The sequence below is a fragment of the Vulpes lagopus genome, chromosome 2 (assembly GCF_018345385.1).
Source record: "Vulpes lagopus strain Blue_001 chromosome 2, ASM1834538v1, whole genome shotgun sequence".
NCBI lineage: Eukaryota > Metazoa > Chordata > Mammalia > Carnivora > Canidae > Vulpes > Vulpes lagopus.
In genome coordinates this window covers 94,609,262-94,637,054 of record NC_054825.1, presented here as the reverse complement: position 1 = coordinate 94,637,054, position 27,793 = coordinate 94,609,262, and the positions used below count along the sequence as shown (strand labels likewise).

The following is a 27,793-nucleotide window of genomic DNA, read 5'->3' as shown; positions in this document are numbered from 1 at the left end:
TTGCTAGGGCTATTGGATTTTTACAGGGAGGATCCATGTAGGCTCCACAAGGTACTGTCTGCACATAGAACTTAAAACTTACATGAAAGGAAGAGGTATGTTGAGAATTACTGAGGGTCAGATAGTCTCTTTCAGTACCTCTGAAATGACATTAAGAAGGCTGCCAGCATCTTTGCCTAATTTTAGGATTAACTAAAAGGCAGCGTGTTGTGGCAAAAAGATTATAAGCCTCAGATTCAGACTGCACTGCCTCTACCAGTTACTCTCTGCATGAATTTAGGTGAGTTTCTTAGTTTTGCTGACACTCAGTTTATCATCTGTAAAAGAGGATAATGATATGCCGATAGCAATGAGGATTAAATGATTTGATGTTCCATTTTAACACAACATATGCTTTCCTAAAACTTAATTCTGTAAAATCATCTACTGAAAGATAACAGGGCTTATGAGAGGAAAAAAAAGAAAAACAAGATTGTGGGATACTGTATAGCAGCCAAGCCGAGGGCCTTTTTCTTTCTTGCAGCAGTCTTTGATCTTATCCCATGATTCTGATTATCCCTTGCCTAGACAAATTCATATGGACAAATAAAACTGCTCTTTAAACTGACATCATTCTCTACCAATCATATGTGAGCTAACTGATATTATAAAAGCAGCTGTTGCAGAACAGACTATATACAAAATGACTTGGTGAAAATACATGTATATCAGTTAGGTTTAATTTTTCTTTGCTTCTTGATTAACTCTCTGGAATACCAGAAAGAAAATTCTTTTCTTTTTTGTGTTAAGAGACGTGTTAGTAGGAACATAAGTTGGCCTAAAGGAAGGGGATACACAAGTAGGACTTGGTTCTCTTCATATATTAAGCTCTTATTAAAATATTACACAACCAGCATGGCATTGGGACTAATCCATCAGAAAGATGCTGGTCTGGTGCTGGCACTGCCAGGGAGGGGCCCATCACTCAGGTATAATCTCTTCAGTTTCTTGGGCTTGTAGGAGGTCCCATGCATTCTGAGGAAAAGGCCAGGGTAATAAATAGCTGGTGGGGAGGTGGCACTGGGAGAAAACAGGATTGTGGGTGTTTACCAACAAGTTTTCAACTTTTTATAACATAATTTCCATCTAAGATTTGAACTGTCTTTTGACCTATCTAGTTGTATCTATCCTTATGACACCTAGAAATCATGACACCAAATGGACCCAAGTTGCCATCTGTCTAGCTCAGGGAGGGTCACAAGGTTATTCGAACCCATTACAGAAAAGACTGCTTTACCTTCCAGGAGCATCTCCTTTCTCATCAAACCACACCTCCTCTCCAGACACACCGATGAACGTGGACTTGATGAGGAAGTCCAGGAGTTTGCTGCCGTCGATGGGCTTCATGGCATCACAGAGGCCCACGTGGCCTGGGCAGAGGGCGTGGTGCATGTTCTGCAGCCCGTGAGCCATGGCATAGATAGCATTGATGACAAACCCCATCTTACTGTCCTGAACATAGTTTTCTTCTAAGCTTTCATTACCTGCAACATAAAACAGACTGCTACCAAGGTTGCAATAATGAGGTCTAGGATTATATGTTCAATTCTTAGATGCTTTTCAGGGGTCTCACTGGAGACCCAAGGAAGGAAAAACCAAGTTCACTTGTTCAAGCCTCATGCATGTGACTAGTTCTAACTCTATCTGCAAATAGTTTATTCAATTTTATTTTCTGAATTCAATAATGGTTTTATAACATATGAAGTAAACTCCATAGAGGTGAAAATAAAGAACTTTCAAATATTGCAAGGAAGTCCTTAAGGAGCAGTAAAAATAACTCATTCCCTCTTGGCTCACAGAGACTTATATTAAAACTCTCCCTCTATCACAGTACTGAAAAAATGTTTTTTATATCCTCTATGACAATTCACAATCTATAATAACTCATTTTGTGTGTGACCTAAACCCTGATATTTTCTCTTGATGATTCCACTAATTTTTCCATCTCTAGGGCCACAAAAACTCAGATTAAGAAGAACTAGGTAAGGACACCTGGGTAGCTCCACGGTTGGGCATCTGCCTTAGGCTCAGAGTGTTCTCCTGGGTCAGGGGATCGAGTCCCACAGTGGACTCCCTGTGAGGATGCTGCTTCTCCATTTTTCTACGTTTCTGCCTCTCTCTGTGTGTCTCTCATGAATAAATAAATAAATATTAAAAAAAAGAAGAAGAACGGGGTAGTATGAATCTCTCCTTATATATGGTTGAAACTATAGAAATATTTGAATCAGATTTGCTGATTATTAGAAACTCAGGTACATTGTTTTTTTTAAAAAAAAGATTTTCTTTATTTATTCATGAGACACACACACACACACACACACACACACAGAGGCAGAGACACAGGCAGAGGGAGAAGTAGGCTCCATGCAGGGAGCCCGATGTGGGACTTGATCCCAGGTCTCCAGGATCATGACCTGAGCCAAAGGCAGAAGCTCAACCACTGAGCCACCCAGGCACCCTGGTAAATTGTTTCTTGATGGAAAAGTCATACAACACATTTAATTTCAGACTTTAACCTTTACCCATGAATTTCAAAAACCCTGCAATCATTTCTACCTATGTCACAGTGATCAAAAGTTCCCCAACTGCCAAGCAAGTGTCACAAGAATAGTATAAAGTTTGATATGAGCACCATACAGAGGTTTCAACTTAAGGACTTAGGTATAGATGAGAAATTCAGAAACCAATTGGATATGTTGAAAAAAGATAATAGGTTTATAACACTAAATGGATTTGGAACACATCACTGGCATAATTCAGAGATTTTGTACTTAGTTCAAGAAATCTGCTTCTCTCTACAGCGGACTTTCCCTCCCCTTTCCCCTTATCCCCACCCTAGACTAATAGTGAGGGATCTATTCCGCTTATGCTTCAAGTGCTAGAAGCTGGGAAAGGCCATGAGTTCAGCCATTGATGGGGTTGAGAATAGCACGAAGCTCCTTGTTCCCCCAGCCAGCTGACCTCTTTCTTCCACCCTAGGTAGATCACTGGACGCTGAGGTTCCTACCAGAGAGCGGCAGAGAAGTGAGAGAAGATTGAAGTGTTTGGAAGATATAAGTTGATAAACAGCTTTGACTTTGATGTTAAGCTTGAGAAATAAGACATTGCTAAAAAGTTATTTCTTCTAAAGATCTATTTATTTATTTGAGGAAGAGAGAAAGAGAGAGAGAGAGCATGAGTGGGAGGGGCAGAGGGAGAGGGAGGAGAGGGAGAGAGAATCCCAAGCAGACTCCAAGCTGAGTATGGAGTCTGACACCCCTGATGCGGGGTTTAATATCATGACCCTGACTGAGATCAGGACCTGAGCCAAAACCAAGAGTCTGATGTATAGCTGACTATGCCACCCACATGCTGCTAACAAGTTATTTTTTATTTTTTTAATTTTTTTACAAGTTATTTTTTTAAACTTAATTATTTAGATATAGTTGAAAATGTGACAAAAATACTTGTAGCTACCCTAAAGTGAGATACAAAATACCAAGGACAGATTGAAGATGGGAAGAATTCCATCTCACCCTGTCTTCCACAATTGCTTACTAGGAAATTATTAAAAATGTGATTTACTCAAAGTAATATTTTCTCAATGGAAAGGAAGAAAGGAAGTAAAAAGTAAGACAGGCAGAGAATACACTTTAAAACCAAACCACACAGAGCAAGTATAGAAGTTTATATAAAGTAGAAGCCAAACATCCCTGCAAAATTGTGAAGTCATTGAAATAGGGTTACTTGGTTTGTCACCAAGAACTCTTGGCTCTTAATGTTAGTTTCCTTTCTCTCTCTTTTATATTTGAATATTAAAGAGATAAATGACTGTCATCTATCTGTTAAGTTTGAAACAAGGCTTTAAACACTGTTTGAAACCTCCAAGTGCTGGAACTAAATGTTAAAACTGCTAGAATGAAAGAAGTTACAAGGAATTAAAGAAAGGGGGAGAAAAAAAACCAGACAAAAATTGAGAGGCAAATAACCTTCAATGCAGCAGCCTCTTAAAGGATTCTAGTCAATACAAAATCACCTGTTTCAAGTTACAGCTATTAAAGAAGCCAGGAGCAAACTGTGAGAAAATAGGAGAATGAATACCTAGTGTTCTTCATGAAAAATTCTCTGTTGGGGCAAGCCTTAACAACCACTGAGTTTCTTGTTTTTGTTTGGTAACTGCTATTAAAGACGTATTGTATATTTTCAAAATTATGTTGATGTCCCCAGTACAAACTTTTTAAGCTAGGATTGTCTGGTGGGTATGTTATTTATAAGCATTGAGACTGTAATTGCTCTTGGATTTCTCTGGGATCAATATTTTCCTTTTGATTCTTATTTAGGGCAGTCATATAACTTATTGTCCAAACTGGGCCACTTTTGAGAGTGAAATAATAATGATTCTGGAAGCACAGGTGTAAACAAGACAAACTGGTTAAATGGTGACGTTTCTTGAGTCACACCAGCCTTTAAGTGTATCTATTACTGATGTTATGATGTTATTCTTATATGTATATAAAAATACATGCATTTTTGTATATGTACAATAAACAATTAGACTATTGTCAATTTTAACTAATTTTACATTAGATAACAGTAGGTAAATGTTAATGGGAAGTATACACATTAACACTAGCTACTATTTTTGGATTGTTTATACATTGTTCAAATAATGAGCTCATGATAATCCTGCCAAATAGACATTAATCTCCCCATTTACAATTGAGGAAGGAGCAGTGGTATCCCAAATGCAATCCTGATCCTTATTTTTTCTGTTACACTCAGGGGAAGTGTGGGTACAGATATAGAAATCTACAGATGCAGAACTTTTTTGGTGGTTGAGGGGAGGGCATCCTACTGTGTACCAGGATCATCATCAAGCTTGTTTAGGGCTTCTCCCTAGGATCCTTCCAGATGTGCACAGCTGTCTCTCTGAGTAAAAGTACCGACACCCAGTCTTTTAACAGCAAACTATGACAAAGAAACTCATCCTGTCAGTATTCATTATACAGGCGGCCAGGAAGCTAGGCACATGTTTGCAGGAAATATTTGTAATTCACACGCCTTTCCAAAATAAACACATTTTGTGTGTTTGTGTAAATGTGAAGCGAGCACATGCACTTCTTTACCTTGCAAGCCCACTGGGTCTGCACATGAAGGGGGTGCCACCATCAACTACTACCCCAGCTCATTATGAGCTAGCATTTGGGAAGGTGCAACATAGAAAATCATCTGGCCTTTATGGGACCATTTTCTTTGCCATAGCAACTGTCTCAGATAATGTTGCAAGGATCTGTCACTGAATAAACAGAATATGTTAGAGGTTTCCCTGTACCTCCCCATATCCTATATTTTCATACCAGTGAATAGAGAATCCAATAATAATATTGTCACTTGGTGGGAAGGTGTAAACACTGGGGTTCCCTGGGATTTAATGCCCTTTCATAATACTAATGTCAGGATTTTTAGTGAGAAGGGGATTTTATGATTCAGTTTTCTGTGGTGTGTTAACTGTTATAGACCACTAGGGTATCATTAAATCATTACCTTTCCTAATACACTAAATAGAATCAAATAATTGTAGTTGACTGTGTTTATTTACCTTCAAAAGAATACCTGCCTAACTACCTCAGAGTGGATTGTAAAAATAGCTACCTTGATTCTAAGCAGTAATCTTGCTCTTATTGCTACAACACAATAAGGGCTACAAGTTGTTGCTTGAGTGAGGCAGCACACATGGTCTTCACAGGGGGGAAGGAGGGAGCACTGACTGCATACCCTCTGAAAACAGGATCTTCATGGCAGTAGGGGGAAGGGTTGGAGGTTCTATCTGCTTCCAGTTAGGACGTCTATTCTGTAGAATGGTATAGCATAAAGAACTCTGGACGAGGCACACGAACACCTGGGACCCAGATGCAGATGCAGTGCTGCTACAATACGTTGGTACATTTCCAGCATGCCATGGAACTTACATAAAAGTCTAGACCTCCTTGGGTCTCAGTTTCCTAATTAAAAAAAAAAAAATACAAGTGGATCAGCTTATCTTTCTAAAGATCTCTTGCTCCTCTAAAGTTTCTATGCTTTGCTTTTCCAATTCTACATTTACTGCTACATGGCAAAGCCATTCACATAGTTTATCCTTTTACTCTTTACACAATATGTGATAGCTTCTATGATCACTCTTTTACAACATGTGAAGACTAAAATTAAGTCACAAATGGGAACTTCTTTCCCTTTGATCAATGCTTCATTCCCTTCTTTTCTTTCAGTTAAATGCTTCTATTAAAGAGACTCCCTATTAACTAGCACTTCAGGCCTCCTCACTTACCTAATGGTAAAAGATGAGTGATTCATTTTAAGAAGAAACTGAAAAAAAGAAAAAAAAAAAAAAGAAGAAACTGGGCATGCTCAACTCTGCCCTTTGCTTTCACATTTGGAAACAATCATCTGACAGTACTCAAAGGTTCTGGCTGGTTCTGAGGCTTTGGGTAGATGTGGGCTGTTGTGTAGCCCTGCCAGTAGGCTAGACAGGTTAATCTCTCTAGTTCTAGGATCAAGTAGTGAAAAGTCTATCTTGGCCATATATCTAATCTATGTCCTTAATCCAGTGTGATTTCTGTTTTTCCGTTAGTTTTTTGGTTGTTTTTAACTTTAAAAAAAAATGGGGGGAGTTATTGGCTAGCTTAGTCAGTGGAACACTCAACTCTTGATCTCAGGGTCATAGGTTTGAGCCCCATATTGGGTGTGGAGATTACTTAAAAATAAAATCTTAAAAAAATTAACTGAGGTATAACTCATATATGGTAAAGTGCAGAAATATTTCTTGTACAGATCAATAAATGTTTACATAAGTTCATAACCATGTAACTGATGTCAAGATCCTAATTTAGAGCATGCCCAGAATGCTTTTCTTTATTTAGAGCTTCCTAAATCCATCCCAGCAATGTTTTGTAGTTCTTCAGTGGGCAGAATCTACATATTTGATTTTTATTATGCTGCAACAATTGGCATATTTGAAAAAAAATGTTATTTGTTGCTAGTATATAGAAACACTCTTGATAGTTGTATTTTAGCCTTGCATCCTACAAGCTTGCTAAATTACTTTATTAATTCCAATTTTCAATAAATTATTTTGAACTTTCTATATATACAATCACATTACTAACACAACATCTGTTTGACTCCTGGGTCTACTTCTTAGTTGCATAATAAAATTTGGGAAGGAAGTACATTGTCTGTCCCGCTGAAATCCCAGGGGTCCTAAGCTTAGGGTCACGTAGCTAATAAGTATAGAGGCAGTGGCCTCCAGTCCCCTTGGCAGGGACCAAGTGGCACTATGCATGCAAGTATCCAAGCGCTGGAGAACTCCCCTAACAGAAAAGACATTTGTAAGCAAAAACAATCAGTTTGATATTTATTTTTTCTGAGTTTATAATAATAATTGTCTCAGTTTGAATGCTGAAAGTGAAAGGATAAAGAATAGAAATTGAGAGAATGTTGGAGTGCAAAAGAGTACTTTGGTTGATGACTGTTCTATTTCATTAGAGCAACCCCACCACTATGCATAAATCTAGTTGCCTTTTCAAATTTAGACCCTCAGTATTAACTTCAAAGTAAAAAGAAACAAAACAAGCATTCTTCTATCTCATCATAAAATAAGGAAGTATTTTGGGAAATAGTGATAAACATAACTATCCCAGAGAAAATATTCTTCTGATTTCTTGGCATTTATAACTCTGCACAGCCTCTCTATCTGAAAGCATTATATACTCAGTATATCATTTGATACACTCTAAATTCAGATCAAAATAGAAAGGGCTGTATTATTTTATATTGTTAAGAAAATAAAATTCATATTCCTCTAACTGACCTAAATATCAGATTAATTGAAGAAAAATTAATCAGATCATTTTAAAAATAATGACCTCAAAGGACTAAAGTGCCTTCAGTTTTTCTTGAAGATCTAGACTGTTAAATTTTCTTTCTGCTTTTCCAGGGAGAATTTGTGATGAAATTCACAACTGCCTAGCCTTTCTCTGTTCACACCACAGAAAAATATGATCCCTCCATTATTTTCTGTTCAGTTTATTAAAATGTAAATTAACTCCTATGTAGGATAGAAGAAAGGAAGGTTCATTTAACCGAGCACATGTTATTATCACTGTTATTATTAGTTGATTTTCTATTGCTTAAACCCACCTGGGTTTAACATATGTGAGCAGTACATTTTTCTAAATTCACCATCACAATCTTTTGTTACGAGAGAAATCCCCCACTTATATGACACGTGAACAGCAGGCTCTCTGCAAATTGATGATAATATATGGTAAGCCTCAATTCCTTGAAAATACAATTGCATTTTAGGTAATTCGTTAAAAAATTATGGTGTGTGTGAAAAACAAATGAGGACAATTGCTGCTGTGTTGAAATGATGCTGAGAATCCAGTCAGTAACAGTACGTTGAATTAGAGGGATAGTTCAAAGAAAACAAGGGCAGCTTGCTATGTGCCTTTGCCTTTATTATTGATCTGGCACAAAATGCTGTCATGAAGTTATAAACCACTCCCCCTGGGTAACTAATCTTTGCGGGTTTGCAGTAAGCATTTGGCAGGTAATCAGAGAGATAAAGTATGTTACAGAGAGCTGGCTGCTTTAACCACAGAGAGAAGTTAAAATGTTGCTAAAATTCATCAGGCACCAACTCTTTTCTCAACAACCTGCGGGGTCAGATTCCTTGCTTACTCCTCTGGGTCTCTATCAAACTCTAAGAAGGCGTATCTATGCTCACAGCACTGCTTCTACTTATTTACGGATGATAGGAAACATGCTTCCTTCTACATATGTAAGAGAGTTGTATGATTCAATGCTATTATGATCTATTTTGAGTTCCTGTCAATAGTTTATCCTTTTTAATGTACCTCCAGTTTTATGTTGCAGTGTTTGGACTGAGCTAATAGGTTAGAGTGGATTTTGCAGAAATATAATAGCTATTTGTAAATATTCTACTGATCTCCGAGCTATTTAATTAGGACTTAATATAGCATTGTCTGGTAGGCAATATAGAGTCTTATTTATTACAAAAACAATACCATAGAATTATATGGCATTGGCATTTTATGTACTTTCATAATTGACTTCTTATTAATACAGTAAGTATCTATAACTTGACAAAATACAATACATAAGAAACATACTTTGGTACATATTAAACAATTTCATATCCTTCAGCCTTTTCCCTGGAATTCATATGTCAAGTGGATAAGTTGGAAGCCTGGAATAGAAGCCTATCAAATTCTAAACAGACTTTGGGATTTAAATATAGATCATAAGGTTTATTAGCATGCCTGTACCACCTAAGAATGAGATCTACTATGGATTTTAATTTATGGTTCATCTTCCTAGGTCACTATTAGTTGGAATTTTATGTTGATATTTTAAGTAGACAACAGCCCGTGTAGATCACAATACTATCTGTACCAATGTTGCAACTGTTGGGATTTCTTGAGTGGCATATTCCTTTTTATGCAGTGTCTTCCAATAACATCTCTTGAAAGAATCAAATTTGGTATTCCTAAGGCCCCAATAAGAACTCATGGCTAGTGAGACTTTAGTCAATATGTGTCACAGAAATTGAAAGAGTGGTTTTAAAGATTAATGTTGTCAAGCACATATAGGAAAAGAATTCTTAGCAGAATCTGTTGATAAACAAATACAGGGTACAGACTTTATTTAAATCTGCTTGGATGTCAACTGCTCTGCTCAGATTATAAAGGGCATATTTAAAGAAACAAGAATGCCAAATATAGATTCTATAAGAAGGACCTCTTTGAGAAGTTAGAGGGCTGATCTGAATCTATTAAAATTATATTCAGAAATGGAATACAAGCAATATAGCCTAGTTGGCCAAATTGTTTCCCATAGAGTGTGGGTTAACAATTCTGAAATAGCTGTACATGCACCAAGGTTGAACAAATAAATCAATGCATGGCAGATGGTAGAAGCCAAGTTTATCATAGTTGGAATGGAAAGTTACAGATAAACAAAGGGGGAAACTGGAATAAACCATGTGGTACTAGAATCAAGCTGAAGGCATTAGCATGAATTTAAGTTTAGCTTAATATATTCATAAGTTTAAATAGAAATAATTATATATAATTATATATAGTATTATATTTATATAATATATATAATATATATATATATTTAGATGTGGACTGGTATATAAATATTTCTCAATTCAGTGGACTGAAGCTATAATACCCAAAAGCAATAAGCACACCTGGTGCCCAGGTCTTGGTTTCTAAAACCATTTTCTAATCAAAAGAATCAAGACTCTTGGAGAAATAAACAGTTGTAGGTCTGGGGCAGAAAATATACAAGATGAGCCTAGAGTATCCTGCAATGCCAGAAACTAAGGAAGTGCTAAAAAAAACAAAACAAAACAAAACAAAAAAACAAACAAAAAAACAAGATAAATGTCAAAAGGACACTAGAGTCAACTGAAAGACTACCCAAAGGTCTTTCCCAAAGCTGAACAATTTAAGCAACAAAATAAGCAATATAGTATTGAATTATAACCCAAAGTATAAAATCTACTCACAAGTCCATGTTCATATACATAAATTATTAAATTTAAAAAGATAAATGGAGAGGAGACAAATATAAACAGAATTCCAAAAAATGTATGCCCTGCCCTTAAGAAGGTGAAGAATAATTCCCCATCCCTTAAGAGTGGAATATACTTAATGACTTGCTTTCAAAAAGGGGGTATTACACTTAGTGACTTGCTTTCAAAGAGCACAGCATTAAAAGAGGTATTAAAAGAGAGACCTGGTAAATACTATCTTAGACAGGTAATCAACGTTACATCATCAGTAATAAATTGATAGGGTACTCTCTTAATCTGTTGTGTTGAGAAGACACTTCATGTCTGTGGTCTTCCTCCCAAAACCCATAATCCCAGTCTGACCGTAAGAAATACATCAGCCAAACTCAACTTTAGGAATATTATTTTAAAAATTTTTTTTAAGGTTTTATTTATTTATTGATGATAGACACACAGAGAGAAAGAGAGAGAGAGGCAGAGACACAGGCAGAGGGAGAAGCAGGCTCCATGCAGGGATCCCGATGCGGGACTCAACCCAGGTCTCCCAGATCATACCCTGGGCCAAAGGCAGGTGCTAAACCGCTGAACCACCCAGGGATCCCCAACTTCAGGAATATTAAATAAAATATCTGACCAGAACTCCTGGAAACTGTTAAGGTCATCAGAAACAAAGGAAGTTCAAGAATTGTCAGAACAGAGAGAAGTCTAAGGAGACAATATAAATGAATATAATGTGATACATTGGGTGGGTTCTTGGAACACAAAAAAGGAGAACTGATAAAATCTGAAAAAAATATGGTGTTCAGTTAATAATAATGTACCAATATTGGTGCATTAATTGTGGCAGATGTAACATAGCAATATGAATTGTTCACAATAGGAGAAACTTGAGTGCAGAGAATATAAGAACTCCCTGATAAAAATCTGCAACTTTTCCTTAAAATTTTTCTAAAATACAAGCTTTCTTTTAAAAATCTGCAAGAATTCCATCAAACCTGACCCAGCATGATATACAGAGATAACATGATCAAATGTGATAGGAATTTAATGTGATAGAAATTTAATCAGGTGCTTTCTATGTGATAGGAATTTAATCAAATGCTTTACACATATTATCTTATTCACCTCACCATGACTTATGAAATCAGTGATATTACTATATCCAGCTTACTTACAGAAAATCCAGGGACTAATGGGTTGAGTGACTTGTTCAAGATCACACAGCTGTATAGTGGTGGTGACTAGCCTGACACCTAGCTGGTATGACTCCAGAGTTCTCATTCTTAAGTATTATGTTGCTCTGTCTCTCATTTAGTTGTAATCCAAGAGTGATATTTTACTCAGCAGGTTCATAGAAAGATGTGGTGTTTGCCACCACATTAATAAATGTTTGTGTGTGCAAAATAAAATTCTCTCTTACTTGTAGATTATATAATCTATAAAGAGGACTTCCACATATTTCATCACATGGTGAGGTTACCATGATTTATTTCACATGGAACGTGTTGACATAGAGGCAGAATACTTTGCATGGCTCTTTCATATAGATGTTCCATTCATTACTCTTTAGAGAAAATTTAAAAACAGACAAAAATTATTTGAAAAAAACCACACCACTAAGAATTAATATTCTAGATTCTATGACCTCAGATTGACCTAGCCACAAGAAACTATTAACTGATTTCCTAAGATTTTATCTGAGTTCCCAGACTACTCAAGGGTCAATCCTTCTGGACACAATTGTCCATGAGCTTAGCTGGAAGTGTACCTTTCTGTTCTGGGGGAAATAACCACAGAGGTAACTTAAGAATCTAATTAAACAAGAACCCTTGAGGCATATAGCCTTGGTTGGCAATAACAGTTTGGAAGTCACAGAATAAGAACAAACTTAGAGGAGGCTCTTAATGTACCACAAGGAACTCTCTCAAGTAGCACCCACTGTCTGTGCCTGTAGTTAACCTAGACTGCTAACTTAGACTATTGGGGTCAGGTTTTTGCAAACTGACCTTGTTCAATCTCATCAAATCATACTCATCAAAAATGCATTTGAGGAACATATGGAATTTAGTATCACTGGGCCAATATTTCTGTTGACTGTGAGATTTTTTTTTGTTTTATGGGAATTTTGCTTTCTAGGATGCCAGGTGTTATACCATTTTTGGATAATGCTTCAATCATGGGATTCAGTTCTACTGAAGTAATTGGGCAACGTATCAAGATTTTTCCCTCATGGCTTCTAGTTATTCTTAGATGAGGGTATATGAGACAAACACAAATGTGGTCAAGATGATTCTCTGTCTACACTTATTCCTTGTTCATTTTCATACCCAAAGGGGACTTTTTCTAGTGTAATAAAGCCAATTATTTTTCATTAGGACTTGGAATTTAGATGAGGTACATGTGCCTGACCACCCCTTAATGTAACTGATACTAAAAAACATATAAACAAGTATCCACCTCTAGAGAGAAGGGAGAACACAGAGGCCTTGACACCCACTAATCACTAAGGTTCAGAATTGAGATAGCAAATATAATGGACAGGGTTAGTCATAACCAAGGCTATATTGAAGGAATGAAGAATGGATACATGAAACTCATCATAAAGGTAGGAAAAGTCTAGGTTTATGTACTAGATTTATATCAAATCCTTTGTAATTTGAGGATAATCCTGGCTTCAGGTTATAAAATTGAGTAATAGAACTTTTTCTTACCATGGGTATATGTGTGTATGTGTGCATGTGTGTATGCTTGTATATGCTCTGGGTTAAATAGATGCATGTGTGCTTTTAAAGTACTGTACTCTTTTGAGGCCTGATATTCTGCAGCATTTTTCAGATGAACTTAACATACAAAGAACCCTCCTTCTCATTAACGCAAGGCATGCTGAGTTGTCACAGTACTCTGAGTGAAGTTAGAAACATGGTATTAATCCCCCTCTGCTGATTTCCTTCATAACTAGGAACAAAAAGGCAGCAGTAGACATGAATTCCACCCTTAACTAGGGATAGAAAAGCTAATTTAGAGGGGCATCTGGGTGGCTCAGGTGGTTAAGCACCAGACTCTTGATTTCAGTTCAAGTCATGATCTCAGGCTGGTGAAATTGAGCCCCATATCAGGCTCCACGCTGGATATGGGACCTGGTTAAGATTCTCTCTCTCCTCCCTCTTCCCCTCCCTGCTGGCATTCTCTCTTTCCCCCTCTCTCTTTCTAAAAAAAAAAAAAAAAAAAAAAAAAGCCAATGTAGAGATGATGAAAAATAAGCACTGGAACCAAGGCTTATATATTCACCCTATATATGCTCAGAAATATTTGGGAAAGATAACCCAGTGAAAAAATTGATCAGTATGACACTGCCACATTGATCAAATATGACAGCTGCTTCTAGTGGTGAGGTCAACAGGAAACCCATTAAAAGAATCTTCTCTAAGAACATTTGGCATTGATTTTTCAGTTGTGCCCCCTGAAAGTTCACAGAACTATAAAGTGAAGGCAGCAATGATTTTGCTTTCCTTTATAACTGTTGAATCAGAATCACCAGGTATGTCTGCAACTGCTCATATAGAACAGCACAAAAATACAGTAGTGTATTTTTTTCAAGTTATATTAGTATTGGGGAAAAAGTTTGTTTTGTGTACCAAGGGATACTGTGGTTTATTGGTGAGTTTCCAGTGCCCCTGGCTTCCTTGAATGTGATGGAGATACAAGTTTTTGAAGCCCAGATAAGCTTGTATGCAAAGAGTAAGAATAGCTGCAGGCCACTGTGCTGCCAGAAATCCACCACAACACATCCCCTATTTCTACTGCAATTGCAAAGCCACCATCATATTGTCAGAATAGACTCTACCTGCAATAGAAACACACCTTCCTTCTTTCCATGCAGCAGTAAGAGCTATTTAGACAATTGTCTTCTATATTATCTCAATGTTTCTCATAGTGAATGACTGACAGCTCAGGAGAAGGATCATGACCTAACTGAGGCTTGATTATTATTGATGGTGACTAGAGTACACTTGAGCACTTTCAAAAGGAAACCTAATATGATGACTATAAGCTATTACTTGAGATTACTGAATATAAACTGTAATATAAATGAAGTGTCTATTTAATATATTAGTCAAATTAGGAGCTCTTAATGTCTGTAGAAATAAAATAAGCTGTGTATAAATGGAAAAACTGAGGGTTGGGAAGTTCAGGCAATTATTTCAGTCTGAAGTAGTAAGTGAGAAAGTTCTTCAAATCTCTAAAAAGATAGAACCATAATTCTGTTTCATTTTAAGCTTGTGAACTAAGTGTTGTTGGAAGAGAGCTGTTCAAGGCTCATATCCATCCAATTGTCTGAGGGGAAGAAGATGTTAGTAGCTGTAATAATAGGAATTTTTAATATCTTTTAAAATAAAGTTTTAAGGATAAAGTAAGCTTATGTATTTAATTAACAGAATAAGAATTTAATACTGTAGTGACTACATTCTCATTTTGAAAATCACTCAGCCGTTCATGGTGCACATTCCATATGTTGGAGACCGTGCTGCTTGTATATTTTAAAGAGTCGAATTGCACAGATCCACCTCTAAGGATAAGAATTTAGAAAAGGAATCAATCACTGTAAAATTCCAGGGAGGCTTCATATAGGAAGTTGGACATAGACTGTTGTTAAGTAGATGTAAGACACAGAGTGAAGAAAGGAAATGGAAGAAGAAGAGGTTCCCTGAATAGCAATATTGACAGAAGTACAAATACACAATGTGGAGGAAACAGTAAAAACCTAAGCCTTTATTAACTTGGCTAATAAAGATACCAATAATACTATTATTTACTGAACTTTAAATAGCTTGTCAGAGAGTTTTAGACAAAGTAATAAGCCAGAGTCCAAGCAGACTTTCAATACTGAAGATTCAGGTTTCTTTCTGGCACCAACACTCCTTTTTTATTTATTATTTATTTATTTATTTATTTATTTATAGATTTTATTTATTTATTCACGAGAGACACACACAGAGAGAGAGAGAGGCAGAGACACAGGCAGAGGGAGAAGCAGGCTCCATGAAGGAAGCCTGACGTGGGACTCGATCCTGGGGCTCCAGCATCACGCCCTGGGCCGAAGGTGGCACTAAACCGCTGAGCCACCCGGGCTGCCTACCAACTACTCCTTTTTAGGCTTTATTTTCCTAGATGGTTGTCCAGTCCTCAGTGACTATTTTCAACATGCATAAACTGAAGAGTCTTATTCCAACCCAGCGAATTAGAGGCCCTGAGGAAGATAGGTGAATTTAAATAGGCAAACAAAGCAAAGTTAATGTTTTCCTATAGTTAGTTGGGTTTTGGATCTCAAACCAAATTCAGAATCATACAGCCTGGAATAGGCCACATAGAAGCCTTGTTCTACCTGAGCTTGTTAGACCCGAGAAACTTCAAGCCTGCTCTATCTTTTCCAAACTTTCCTGCTCTCCAAACCTCCAAACTTTGAGCTCAGATTATATCACCTTGAAAATGTCAATTTATAGTATAGCTGACAAAGCCCAATAAAATGGGGCCCTTTTCATCCATGGTAATAATATACCAGCAATGATAAAGAAACTATGGTACATCTAGACAAGAGTATATTTATTATTCAGTGGTAAAAGGAAATACTATTAAGATGTGAAAAGACATGCAGGGCATTTAAATGCATTTTATTAAGTAAAGGAAGCCATATGTAAAGAATATACGCTATGTAAGTCCAAATAAGAGATATTCTGGGCAAGGTAAAACTATAGAGATAATAAAAAAGAATCAGTGGTTTCCAGGGGCTCAGGTGGGTGGGTGAGGGATGAATAGACACAGCACAGGGGCTTTTCACAGAAGTGAAAATACTCTGTATGATACTATACCAAGAGCAGTGGTACTATGGACTTTGATTAATAATAATAGGTCAGTGTAGGTTCATAAATCATAACAAATGTACCACTTTGGTAGGGAATGCTGATTCTAGGAAAAGCTGTACATTGATGGAGACAGGGAGTATATAGGAAATCTCTGTACCTTTCTCTCAATTTTGCTGTGATTCTGAAACTGCTTTAAAAAATATTTAAAATATATATGTCTAAAAAGAAATAAAATATATATGTGTATATATATTTATATATACTATATACCCTAGCATTCATCTAATATTTGCTCTGTTGGGGGTTAGGAATATTGAAAGTTTTTATTTTTCCTGTTTGTACACACACATTTATATCATTGTATATTGGATCATTTTCTTAGTATAAATCCTTTGCAGTAAAATTTCTCAATCAAGATGTTTCTTTAGACATTTGATATATTTTGAAAAAACCGTCCTTCAAAAAATCTATACCATTTATTCTACCATTAGCTGCATATTTGAATGTCCATTTTACCATATCTTGACCAACACTACATACTACCATTTTGTAAAATACTTCCCACTTTGATAGATGCAAATTATACCTTTGGTTTGCTTTGGTTACCAAAGTAAACTTTTCTCTTTAGTGAATTTTTTATTCCTGTCAGCTGCCACATTAGTTTTTAAATTAAATAATGATATTTATTATAGTATGTTCAAGTAGTTATAATTATTTCACTTATGTGAATTTTGTTGTAAATGAATTTTAAAAATATAAGTCTCTTTTGCCGAGCACATTACTGTGCTATATCTTTAGAATAGGAATTTTCTGGCAGGAAAGTTGTTGGAAGTAGTACTTTCCAAATTTCTGCTATAGCACACAGACCCTAAGTTCTATGAGACAGCCAAGTCATATGCAGGTTGTGATCCCAGGGTCCGGGAAGCTAGCTTAATATCTCCGTCCTCTACTTTTCACATTTAATTTATTATTTACTTTGTAATATGGACCTTTTAGCAACATCTCTATCAAGTGAAGTAATTTTATTGAAGCATTCAGTTTCATTATTCGTTTGCCATATCATGAAATGTATAATAACATTTGATGGCCTCTTACGATTTTAAAACCTTTGGTAAATTCTTATGAAAGGGGGAAACATGGTAGAAGCAACAGGCATAGTGAGGTAAAAGCATTCCTAGCTTTTCTGATACCACCAGGCAGAGCCTGGGAAATGAAAGACTGAGAGAGGACAAGACTGGGCTGCTAGATTCTGCTGAAATCTAGTCTAGAGGAAAAACCCTGTTCCCAAGGAGTATTGCCTGGGATGCCCTACGGCACATCTCTAGAAGGTGCCATTCTCAGATAATGCAATGAAAATGATACCCCTGGAGTTCTGCAATACAAAAGTCCTTCTTGGAACTAGAGACAGAGTCCAGCAAATAAGTTAAGCAGGAAAGGGAGAACCCGTGTTGGGATCTTGGAAACAAGAAGTCATGGAAGAGCCATGTAGACATCTGCAAACTAACAGTGACCAGAGATGGTACCCGTTTAATGGACTGGTTCCAGGGTAGGACTTTTCTATCTAGGAAGGGGATTGTGAAGAACAAGTTTTTAAGCAACTGTGGTACTATATAAGCTGCTAGGGAAGGTACCCAGACACAAAAATATAGAGTTAATACTGGACTGGGCAAATGACAAAGCCACGAGCTCAAGACTAGGAGGAATAAAGATGATTCTTGTTGAATTGAGGGATGTAGCAGATATTATTGGTGTCCTACCCAGATTACCTTTCCCAGGGAGAATACTCATAGCCCTGATATGCTAATAACAACCTCCTACTACCTTCTTCTATGAAGAATTTCTCTCATACAACCTGGAAATGCCTCAGCAGGAAAGCTGCTCCTCCCTACCACTTCCCCTACACCCTAGAAGAACTAGGCCAAATAACTGACTGCCTCTAACATTCAAAGACTAGCCCCCTTGCTAATTCTGTGGCCAATCTGTATTCCAGCGCATACTTGTGGGATCAGACTGAAACTTCTCTCCAGCTGAGAAATTGCTAACTTATTACCCAGCCCTTTCCTGATTCCCTCCTTATCCTTCTCTTGAGAATACAACTCAATAAATCATTAGCAAAAGAATCTCTGCCTCCAGTCTTGCTTCTCAGGAACTTACGCTAGATAAGAGAGCTGACCTAGAATCTATTAAGCCATGGTTAATAGACTCAAGATTCTAAAAATCTTTCTAACTTTTCCACTCCATATCAGGATTGTGGGGCACTTTTCTCAACTACTATGAGCATTGGACCCTTTAAAGGTACCTGCTAAAATGAAGATTCCTGGGATTTATCATAAATCTGCTTAGAAAGCATCACCATTGTTGAGGCCAGAGCACCCTGGGAGAATCTCACACACTTTAAAGATTAATAATGATGTTCCAGGGCTTGGAGTAGGAAGAGGTTTATTGATGGAAATCAAGTGGGTGGGCAAATGAAGAGAAGGAGACCACAGGGGGTGGGCACTGGGCTGAAGCAGAAGTTGAGGGCTGAATGCATGCATAGCTAACACAATGTGAGGCGAATAAGAGGAAACCCAGTAGTGAAAGTGACTTTCCCAGAGAGAGATTCAGAGCTTAGTAATATCTACTAGAGAATTATGTGTTCTTTGTTAGTTTTCTATCACTTCCTTGACCCTTGATGACCCACCTTATAAAATGGGGATAGTGAGACCTTTTACCTAACAACTTATATGCGTGTCATAGAGATAGACCAAAACAATGTGCTGGGTGCTTTAAACCAGTTAGAAGAAAAGGCATTCCATAAATACAATTTTTAACACCACTGATACCTTCCTGGCTGAGTTTCAAAACGACGGGTTAAGTTTAGGAGCCTTATAATATTCATGAAGCTGTAATGAAGTTCAAGAGGCTTCAGATTTAATCTTCAAAATGTCAGTCAATGAAAGGGATTTCTTATTCAATTTCTAAATAATTCCTAACTAAAGGCAGATAGTACCTACAAGATTTCTGTAACTGGAGATTCATATTTGCTTCAAGAGTAAAACTCCATAATGGATAAGTTTTCTCATTAGATTTTGGCTGAATTTCAATAGGAAAAAGCCTTTAAAATGAAGAGAAATTCTTTATATACAGGAATTCAAGCAAGGATGAGATCTAGTCATATATCACCGGGACCATGGAAGGGTCTTGGGCTGAGAGAAAATAAGGTTGTCAAGACAAAGGCCTCAAGCTTATGGTGATTTATTAGTGGAAAACAAGGCATCATGGCACACTAATAATAACATGTGAAGATGCAGGTAATGACACATATGGTGCTTTCCACCACACATAACCTCTACAGTACAGCATACTCACTTTCCCTAGGACTGTCCATACCTAGCCAGACATAAGCTGGTGGAAACACATATGAGACAGAATAGCAGATTTGCATTCTTATCTTGGCTTATTCATATTGATTCTTATTCAGTGCAACTGTAACTCACTAACAAATTCTGGTTTTGACATCTCCATATAGGAAAGAAATAGGGTCAACTTTCTGAACATTGAGAAAATTTACATGGTATTTGTGTTGTGTGACTATGCACAAGATAGTAAATGTTTCTGGGTCCGGCTTCATCATCTTTTTTTTTTTTTAAGATTTTATTTATTTATTCATGAGAGAGAGAGAGAGAGAGAGAGAGAGAGAGGCAGAGACACAGGCAGAGGGAGAAGCAGGCTCCATGCAGGGAGCCCGATGTGGGACTTGATCCCGGGTCTCCAGGATCATGCCCTGGGCTGAAGGTGGCACTAAACCGCTGAGCCACCCAGGTTGCCCCATCACCTTATAAAATAATTTGTATTCTAATTATGTATAGATATTTTTATTAAAGGTCATCCATAGGTTTAGAGTAGGGCCCCTCAGTTATCAATGACTGTCACTGGCATTTAGCAAGGATGACTAAAGAGTCCAACTTAGGGTCAGATGTACCTGTGCGCTTCACTTCTTTACTTCTGTTCATTCTTGTTAGAAATCCTAATTAGCAGTGAAATGGTTAAGAAGAAGTGAGCCAAAGGGAGAAAGAGAAAATGAGTCTGAAGGAAATAAATATTGGAAAGATAAAGAAAGAATCAGAGATTATTTGCTTAAACTGGGTAAAAAAAATATGATCAGTAATAGAACATGGATACAAGAATCAACTCCTCATTCTTTTGATTCATTTATAGGCATTGCAGCCACTGTTTGCACCCATAAGAAGAGGAACTTAACTCCTTCCTGGAAGTAACACACCCTCAATGACCAGAATGGTTCCTCAGCAAGAAATGTGAGTCTCCTACCAGCTAAATCCTACCGATGACAACAGATGACTTACCATCTATGTTTGCCCACATTACCAGGAAATGTAGTACAATCTATTTCTAATTCCTTTCCTGACCATTGTCCCAAATAATATGTTCAAAAAATATTTAGGTTTAATGAAGTATGATTCTTAATAAGAAATACTTTTTTTTTCTATTTGGTATTCTAGAAAATGGATCCTACAACTGAGAACCATAACAGGGATGGGGGGAAACACTTGGCACTTGTGTTAGGAGAGAATCCCAAACAAATAAGCACATATCTAAGAAAAATTATTGTCTATTAAATGCCAGGAACTACTCCTCTGAGAGATTATATTCCAAGCCTATTAGATGGCAGGCATAGCCAAGATCATTTAACTGAAATAAGAAAGTGTTTTCTTAGGAAGACAACCTGCTCTGAAAATGAAGAGTAATAGCTTTTAACTTTTTATGGTAGCAGAACGGTCCCTTTCAGATGTTCAAATTTCTGCAAACTTTGAATGTTACATTATATGGCAAAGATACTTTGCAGAGATAATTAAGGCTAAAGGGCCTTAAAAAGAAGGAGATTTTTCTGGATTATCCAGGTGGACTCAATCTAAACCACTCGAGCCTTAAAAACAGAGAAATGTGGCAAAAGGATAAGCTGGAAAGATTTAAAGCATGAGAGGGACCTTACCCATCTTTGTCGGAGTGGCCATATGGACAGTGTGAAAAAGTACGTAGAAAACTTACAGGAATAACTGCTGGTGGAGATGTAGAAGAGATATGGGGACCTCAGTACTACAGCTACAAAGGACAGAATTCAGCGAACAACCTAAATGAGCTTGGTAAGGATTCATCCCCGGATTCTTCAGAGGTGCTACACAAGACTCAACTGAATCATGTTATACTGAGCTGTCTGACCTACAGAACTGTGTGATAATAAGTGGTAATATTTTAAGATGATAACTTTATGATCATTTGTCAAGGTTGATATGCCTAGTATATTAGCCTCCATCTAACTACAGAAAATAGACAAGAGACCCCCATGGAGAAGACAACTAGCTTTCTAAAATCTACCATTACAATAAATACTGTAGTGACCTAGGAATATTTAAGAAATGAGGAAAAGCTTATTTCTCTGAAATGTTAACTGGACAGTGTGCTGTCTCCACTCTAGTTCTATGATCTTTTCTGATTTCCAAGCCATCACAGACACTGAAGGCCTACTTTTTCAACCAACAAGCTGACTTTAAGGCAATCTTTCAAGGACAGTTGTTTGCCAGACTGTATTTTTTCACTGCCACTTGCCATAAGCTCAAAACCATTTTTAAAACTAAACATGTTTGAGGTTAGAAAGCTTTCTTTTAAGAGAAAATGGGACAAATTGAAATCTACATACTTATATTCTGATTACCTCCCTTCAAATCCCATGAAAAGGGTATTAAGACCCTCATTTTGCAGCTGAAGAAACTGACCTTGGTCCCAGCTCCGTAACTAGTAAGCAACACACTAGAGATGGAAATTCACTATCTCTTAAGCATGGGGAATTTAAAGGACTTTTCCAGGAATAATTACATTTCCTGTTTAAGACAGGTTTCTGAATTCAGTAACAGAATTTTAAACCACAGAGATACATACATATGCAAAACAGTAAACTAGTCTCTCTTCCTTCCTTTATAGGATACCTTTCCCATTGTTTTTTATTCACTATCCATTTGTTTCCAGCTAGAAAAAAAATATTAAGTATAAAAACACAATATTGTCTTATTCTACAGAGGCTGATTCTTTCTCCCCTGGTGGGTTCTCTCTGGGCTGGTACAACCCTCACAGGCAGGGTGGGACATGGTTCTAAGTGGGCTCTGGGGTGAGTACATTCTACCAAACATTCCAGGACAGCTGAAGGAAAATTCCTGGCAACTCCTTGAAATCCAGTCATGTAGGTGTCTAGGTCCTGCCAGGATGGTGGCCCCCATCACCTCCTCTTCTGAAAATTCCTCCACCCAGAGGCAAGGTCACAGGGCCCTCTGCACTCTCTCTTCCTGTGTGAATCTGAACTTCACAATTAGCACACCCATATTTTTTATAGCATGGACTTCCCTCTCCTGTCAATTTCTGTGTCTCACAAATTAGCATGTCATTATTTCAGCCTATCTTGTTGTGATATACTCTCAAGTCATGTTACCTAATTGAATCATGTGAATATGTCCCATCATTTCAACTAGACTAGAAACTTCTTTGGGCACAAATATCAGTTTATTAACCTTTTGTACCCCACAGCATGCCATTATGCACTCACACAGTGTTAGGGATGTTTATTTATCACATCTGTGATAGATTTACTTACATTTAAGCCCAAATAGGTGATGGATCCTGCCTTGTTACTCAATACATGTAGTAAGCCCTGTTTGTTCTGACCAAGACATGAAGAAATTTTAAATAAAGTGGCATCGTAAAATAAAATAATTGGTAGAGTGGGAATAACATCGGGCTAACAATGTAGTGTTTAGATATGGGTAAGAGAGGCAAATAAATAAAAAGAAAAAAGATTGTTTTTAATCCAAGATAAAATTAAAATTTTAGGAAAACAACAACATAGCTATAGCATGTAAGGGTTGGTTATGCATGATATAAAGTTTATAATGTAAAAAAAGACAAGTGAAAACAAATTTGATAAGATGATGGGAATATCAGCTATATTCCAATGGAAACAGTAAAAAGATCAGTGGTTGTCAGGGGCTAAGGGGAGTGTGAACTAATGAATAGTCAGAGCACAGAAGATTTTGCAGGCAGTGAAAATACTCCGTAGGATTCTATAATGGTGGATATGTGTCATTACATGTCTGAACTCATATAATGTACAACACAAGAGTGGGTCCTAATGTAAATTATGAACTTTGAGTGATAATGATAGGTCAGTATAAGTTCATCAATTTTTTAAAAAATGTTACCACTGTGGCGGAGGATGTTGATAATGGGGCAGGCAATGCATGTGGAGGCAGGAAGTATATGGAGAAATCTGTGTACCTTCCTCTCAATTTTGCTGTGAATCTAAAACTGCTCAAAAAAGGAAATCTGAATTAAGAAAAAAAAAGAAAAAATCATCAAAAAACAAAACAAAAAGACAAAGATTCTCTCTGGAAAGTTCTCTGTCTCTTATTTCCTAAACTAAATAAAATTATTACATCTAAGACAATCAAAAAAGTTTCTTTCCACAGGAGAAATAGAAACCAAAGCACTGGCCAGCCCAAGTGGCTCAGTGGTTTAGTGCCTCCTTCAGCCCAGGGCCTGATCCTGGAGACCAGGGATGGAGTCCCATGTAGGGCTCCCTGCATGAAGCTTGCTTCTCCCTCTGTCTGTGTCTCTGCCTCTCTCTCTCTCTCTCTCTCTATCTCTCTGTGTATGTCTCTCATGAGTAAAGAAACAAAGTCTTAAGAAAATGCACTATGAATCTTCAAAATTTTCCTTCCCAACCAGTGGCTTTAAAGAGAGGCAGAGCATTTCTCAGTTGCTTAGTCATGGCCACACACCCATTCCTTCATTCAAGAAAGTTCCTGCTGCACAATTTGGTAAACCAGCTTTGTAGCTTATATAGTTTTGCACTGTTTTTACCCCTGAAGCTAGCAAAAAATATGCTCAACATAGACATGGTATGTTGGTCAGGATGAACACTTAGAAATTTTGAGAAATAACTTGTAGGGAAATCATTTAAAGTAATGTTGAAAAGTCTGAGAATATTTACTTTTGGTGCCTCTCCCTGTATCTATATACATCTGATCACTCCCTCCAAGGTACCCAAACTCTTATCATTGCCCTCATGATGCCCTCTCTCTACAACATCCTATCTCAGTCAAGAAAAAAGATATCACAGAACTGTGACTGCTCTGGGCCCCAGTCCTCCACAAAATGTGAGTTCATTCCTTAAGACTCTGTCTTCCACTATGGAATGTGTGGCAGCATTCAAGGTAGTCACATGTGTCTACCCAAGAAAGCTCTTGTTGGAAAATAGGTAATAGGAGCTTTGAGGCAGTAAAATATTTGGGCCAGGGAATCTCTGAGTGATGCCTATTCTTGTCCCTCATGCATTCATTCAACTCCGTGTATTACATAGTCCCCCTGTGACTGTGCTTGGTGAAGGAGAGAATGTAAAAGTTTATCCTGCATTTACAACTTTTAAGGAAACTGTGGTTTAGAGGGAAGTTTGATAACTGCTATAGGAAATACAAAAACTCTTCAGGGAGAATTCAAAGATGAGCAAGAAATACAAAAACTCTTCAGGGAGAATTCAAAGATGAGCAAGTAAGAGATGGTCCAGGATGGGGTGAGTTGGGGTTGGGAGGGTCCACTGATGTGGTGTTTACCAACAGATGGGCAGGTTAGTCTGCCCCACACCACTGACCTCGCCTGATTTACTGGAGATGAAAGGTCACTCAGGTTCAAGCTAGTAGCCTTCTTTCGGTCACAGGATCGTTTCTTCTCAGGCAGAGAATCAAATAAAGGTTGGGATAAAATTCCCAACCTCTCAGAAGCAATAAAATTCCCCTAAGCTGAGCATCCTGGAAGTTTGTGAATATATCTGATAGCTGGGAAGATGGAGAATTCAAAAGAACAGAAAGAAATATCAGCTAAGCCTTTTGACAACATGGAAAGGGCATAATGATTTAAGAATTATGATATATAAGGTGAATATCATATACAATATGTAGATAGGTAAATAGTTTTAAATATATTGTATTTATGTATACATAGAGAAATGGATAACATCATTCATTCAGTAATACTTTCTAAATATTTATATAAGAGCACCACATAATTTGTTTCATTTAATTTTGATCTTTGCCCCTTTAACTTTGGTATACACTTCCCAAGTTATGGTTGAGGCAACTGAGTCCCCAAAATGTTGGAAAAATTTTCCAAAGTCATGCTTATCACGGAATAAAGTCAGAAATCAAATAGTGATCTACTAAGCCTAGTGTACAGAACAAGGCTAGAGTAAGAGTTGGGGATGTATGTGATATATTAAAGAAGATTAAGGGGAAAAAAGGAAGCTTAAGGACAGTAGGTCACATTTCTATTTTAATTGTAGCAATCTTTAATTAGCAATACTGTCCACAGAAAAATTTAAAATCTAGAGAACAATGTAAGTAATTGTGATTACAGAAAATCTCATTTCATTTCTGGGATATTATAATTGCATAGGGAAGGTAGCTTCATACATTTGGCAACCTTATACTGTACACAGATGTGGCCAAAGAAAACATAATTCACTTTTATGAGCAACTGCGCCTGACCAAGATGAATAAATGCAATGAGAAGCAGTGAAAGACTGAGGAGGCAGCTATCCCTCAATCTGCAAGGTGCCTGGAACACTTGTTGTCAAAATCCAGTCCTCATAGCTCCACCATCCTGACCTTTAGCCTTCCTACTCTAAATGCCCTTCATGGAGATTTCTCTTCAAGTGTTCATGTTTAAAGTCTTTAGTTTGTCTTGCATCAATGAAGAAGCTGGGGAAAGACTTGGGTGAGGTGGGTCAGAAGGGCCAACCTGAAACCATCAATATTGCCTCTATTGAATTATCTGATTCTCCTTGGAAACCTAGGGATAAGCTGTGTAGGAGGAGCTATTTAGGGGAAGTGCTCAATCTTCCAATGAGCTTGGATAACTGCCCTGCATTTACCCCCTAGCCATCCCTCCTGTGACACCTGAAATGCACTTAGTCATCATGACGTTGGCCCACTTTTAAGATGTTACAGGAAATAGCTTTAATAAGCCATTTTTAGATTTCCCATAAACATAATGTTAAAGAAAATATTAAGGATATTACAGAGTCTTTATTATGGCCCCAAGAGAAAGTTATCCCAGGACTCTGTACTAAGAAGAGTTCCATTTCTATGAAATATCATAAGCAATTGGTGTTTTTGTATCTTTTGGACACTGAGGTTCAAAGCCATATTTGTTGCCCATCTCTAGACATGGAACATAATCTCATAACAGGTATATGGTAATAAATAACATAATAATGGTATTATTTTGTCTTTATTCACAACTTTGACTTTATCTGATTTTCCTCTACCCTTATTCTACAAAATTTCCATGTTTTAAAAAGCCATATTATAACTGTCACAGCCAAGAGGGGCCTAAGGAGACATGATGACTAAACGCTATGTCATATCCATTGGATGGCATCCTGGAATAAGAAAAAAAAAAAAAGAAAAGAAAAAAAGGACATTGGATAAAAAGTAAGAAATTCAAAATAAAATATGGACTTTAGTTAATAATAATGTGTCAATATTATTTTGTTAATTATAACAAATATAGCATACTAATGTAGCATGTTAATACTACAGGATTGTAGGATATATAGAATCTTTGTCCTTTCCTCAGTTTTTCTGTAAATTTAGAACTATTGTTAAAAAAAAAAAAAAAGCGTATTCATGTCAGTCAAGGTTACATATAAAGCACCTCATTTTATACCATAACTAACTTCCTAGAATATTTATTTTGCATTAATTTAACAAAAAGTCATATGTTGGAAGTTTTATAGATTGCCTTAAATAGTTACTGGAAAAAGGCTAGGTGCTAATGCATAAAAACATGCAGATATGTATACATAACTCTTTAATTAAATATTCTAGCCTATGCCCAATTTTTCAAAATGTCTTCAGTCTATATGGGCTGTTCCAAATAACTAGAATACTTCTAAACAGGTCCTACATCCTATATCCTGATTCATTTATTTATTTTTGTGTGTGTGTGATGAGAACTCGTGAGATCTACTGCCTTAGCAACTTTCAAATATTTAACAAAGTATTAACTATGGTCACCATGCTATACATTACACTCTCATGATTTATTTATTTTATAACTGAAAGTTTGTATCTTTTTTGTTTGCATTTGTTTGTACTTTTTTATCCATGTCACTTTTAAAAAAAATGATTATACATAGATATAGCCTTAAAAACACAATTTAGCTTTTGTTCATATGTTTTCTTTTCAACAAATGCCATTCTAATAT

General features: G+C 36.9%; 1 protein-coding gene across 3 annotated transcripts in view; it reads right to left on the bottom strand.

The window, feature by feature from the left end:
- Positions 1-27,793, bottom strand: part of GRM1 (glutamate metabotropic receptor 1) — a 387,183-nt gene that overhangs the window by 64,692 nt on the left and 294,698 nt on the right. For all 3 annotated transcript variants that reach the window (XM_041735611.1, XM_041735625.1, XM_041735617.1), the window contains exon 4: positions 1,277-1,523. In XM_041735611.1, the coding sequence (XP_041591545.1) occupies positions 1,277-1,523 (247 nt within the window). The remainder of the gene's footprint in view (positions 1-1,276; positions 1,524-27,793) is intronic.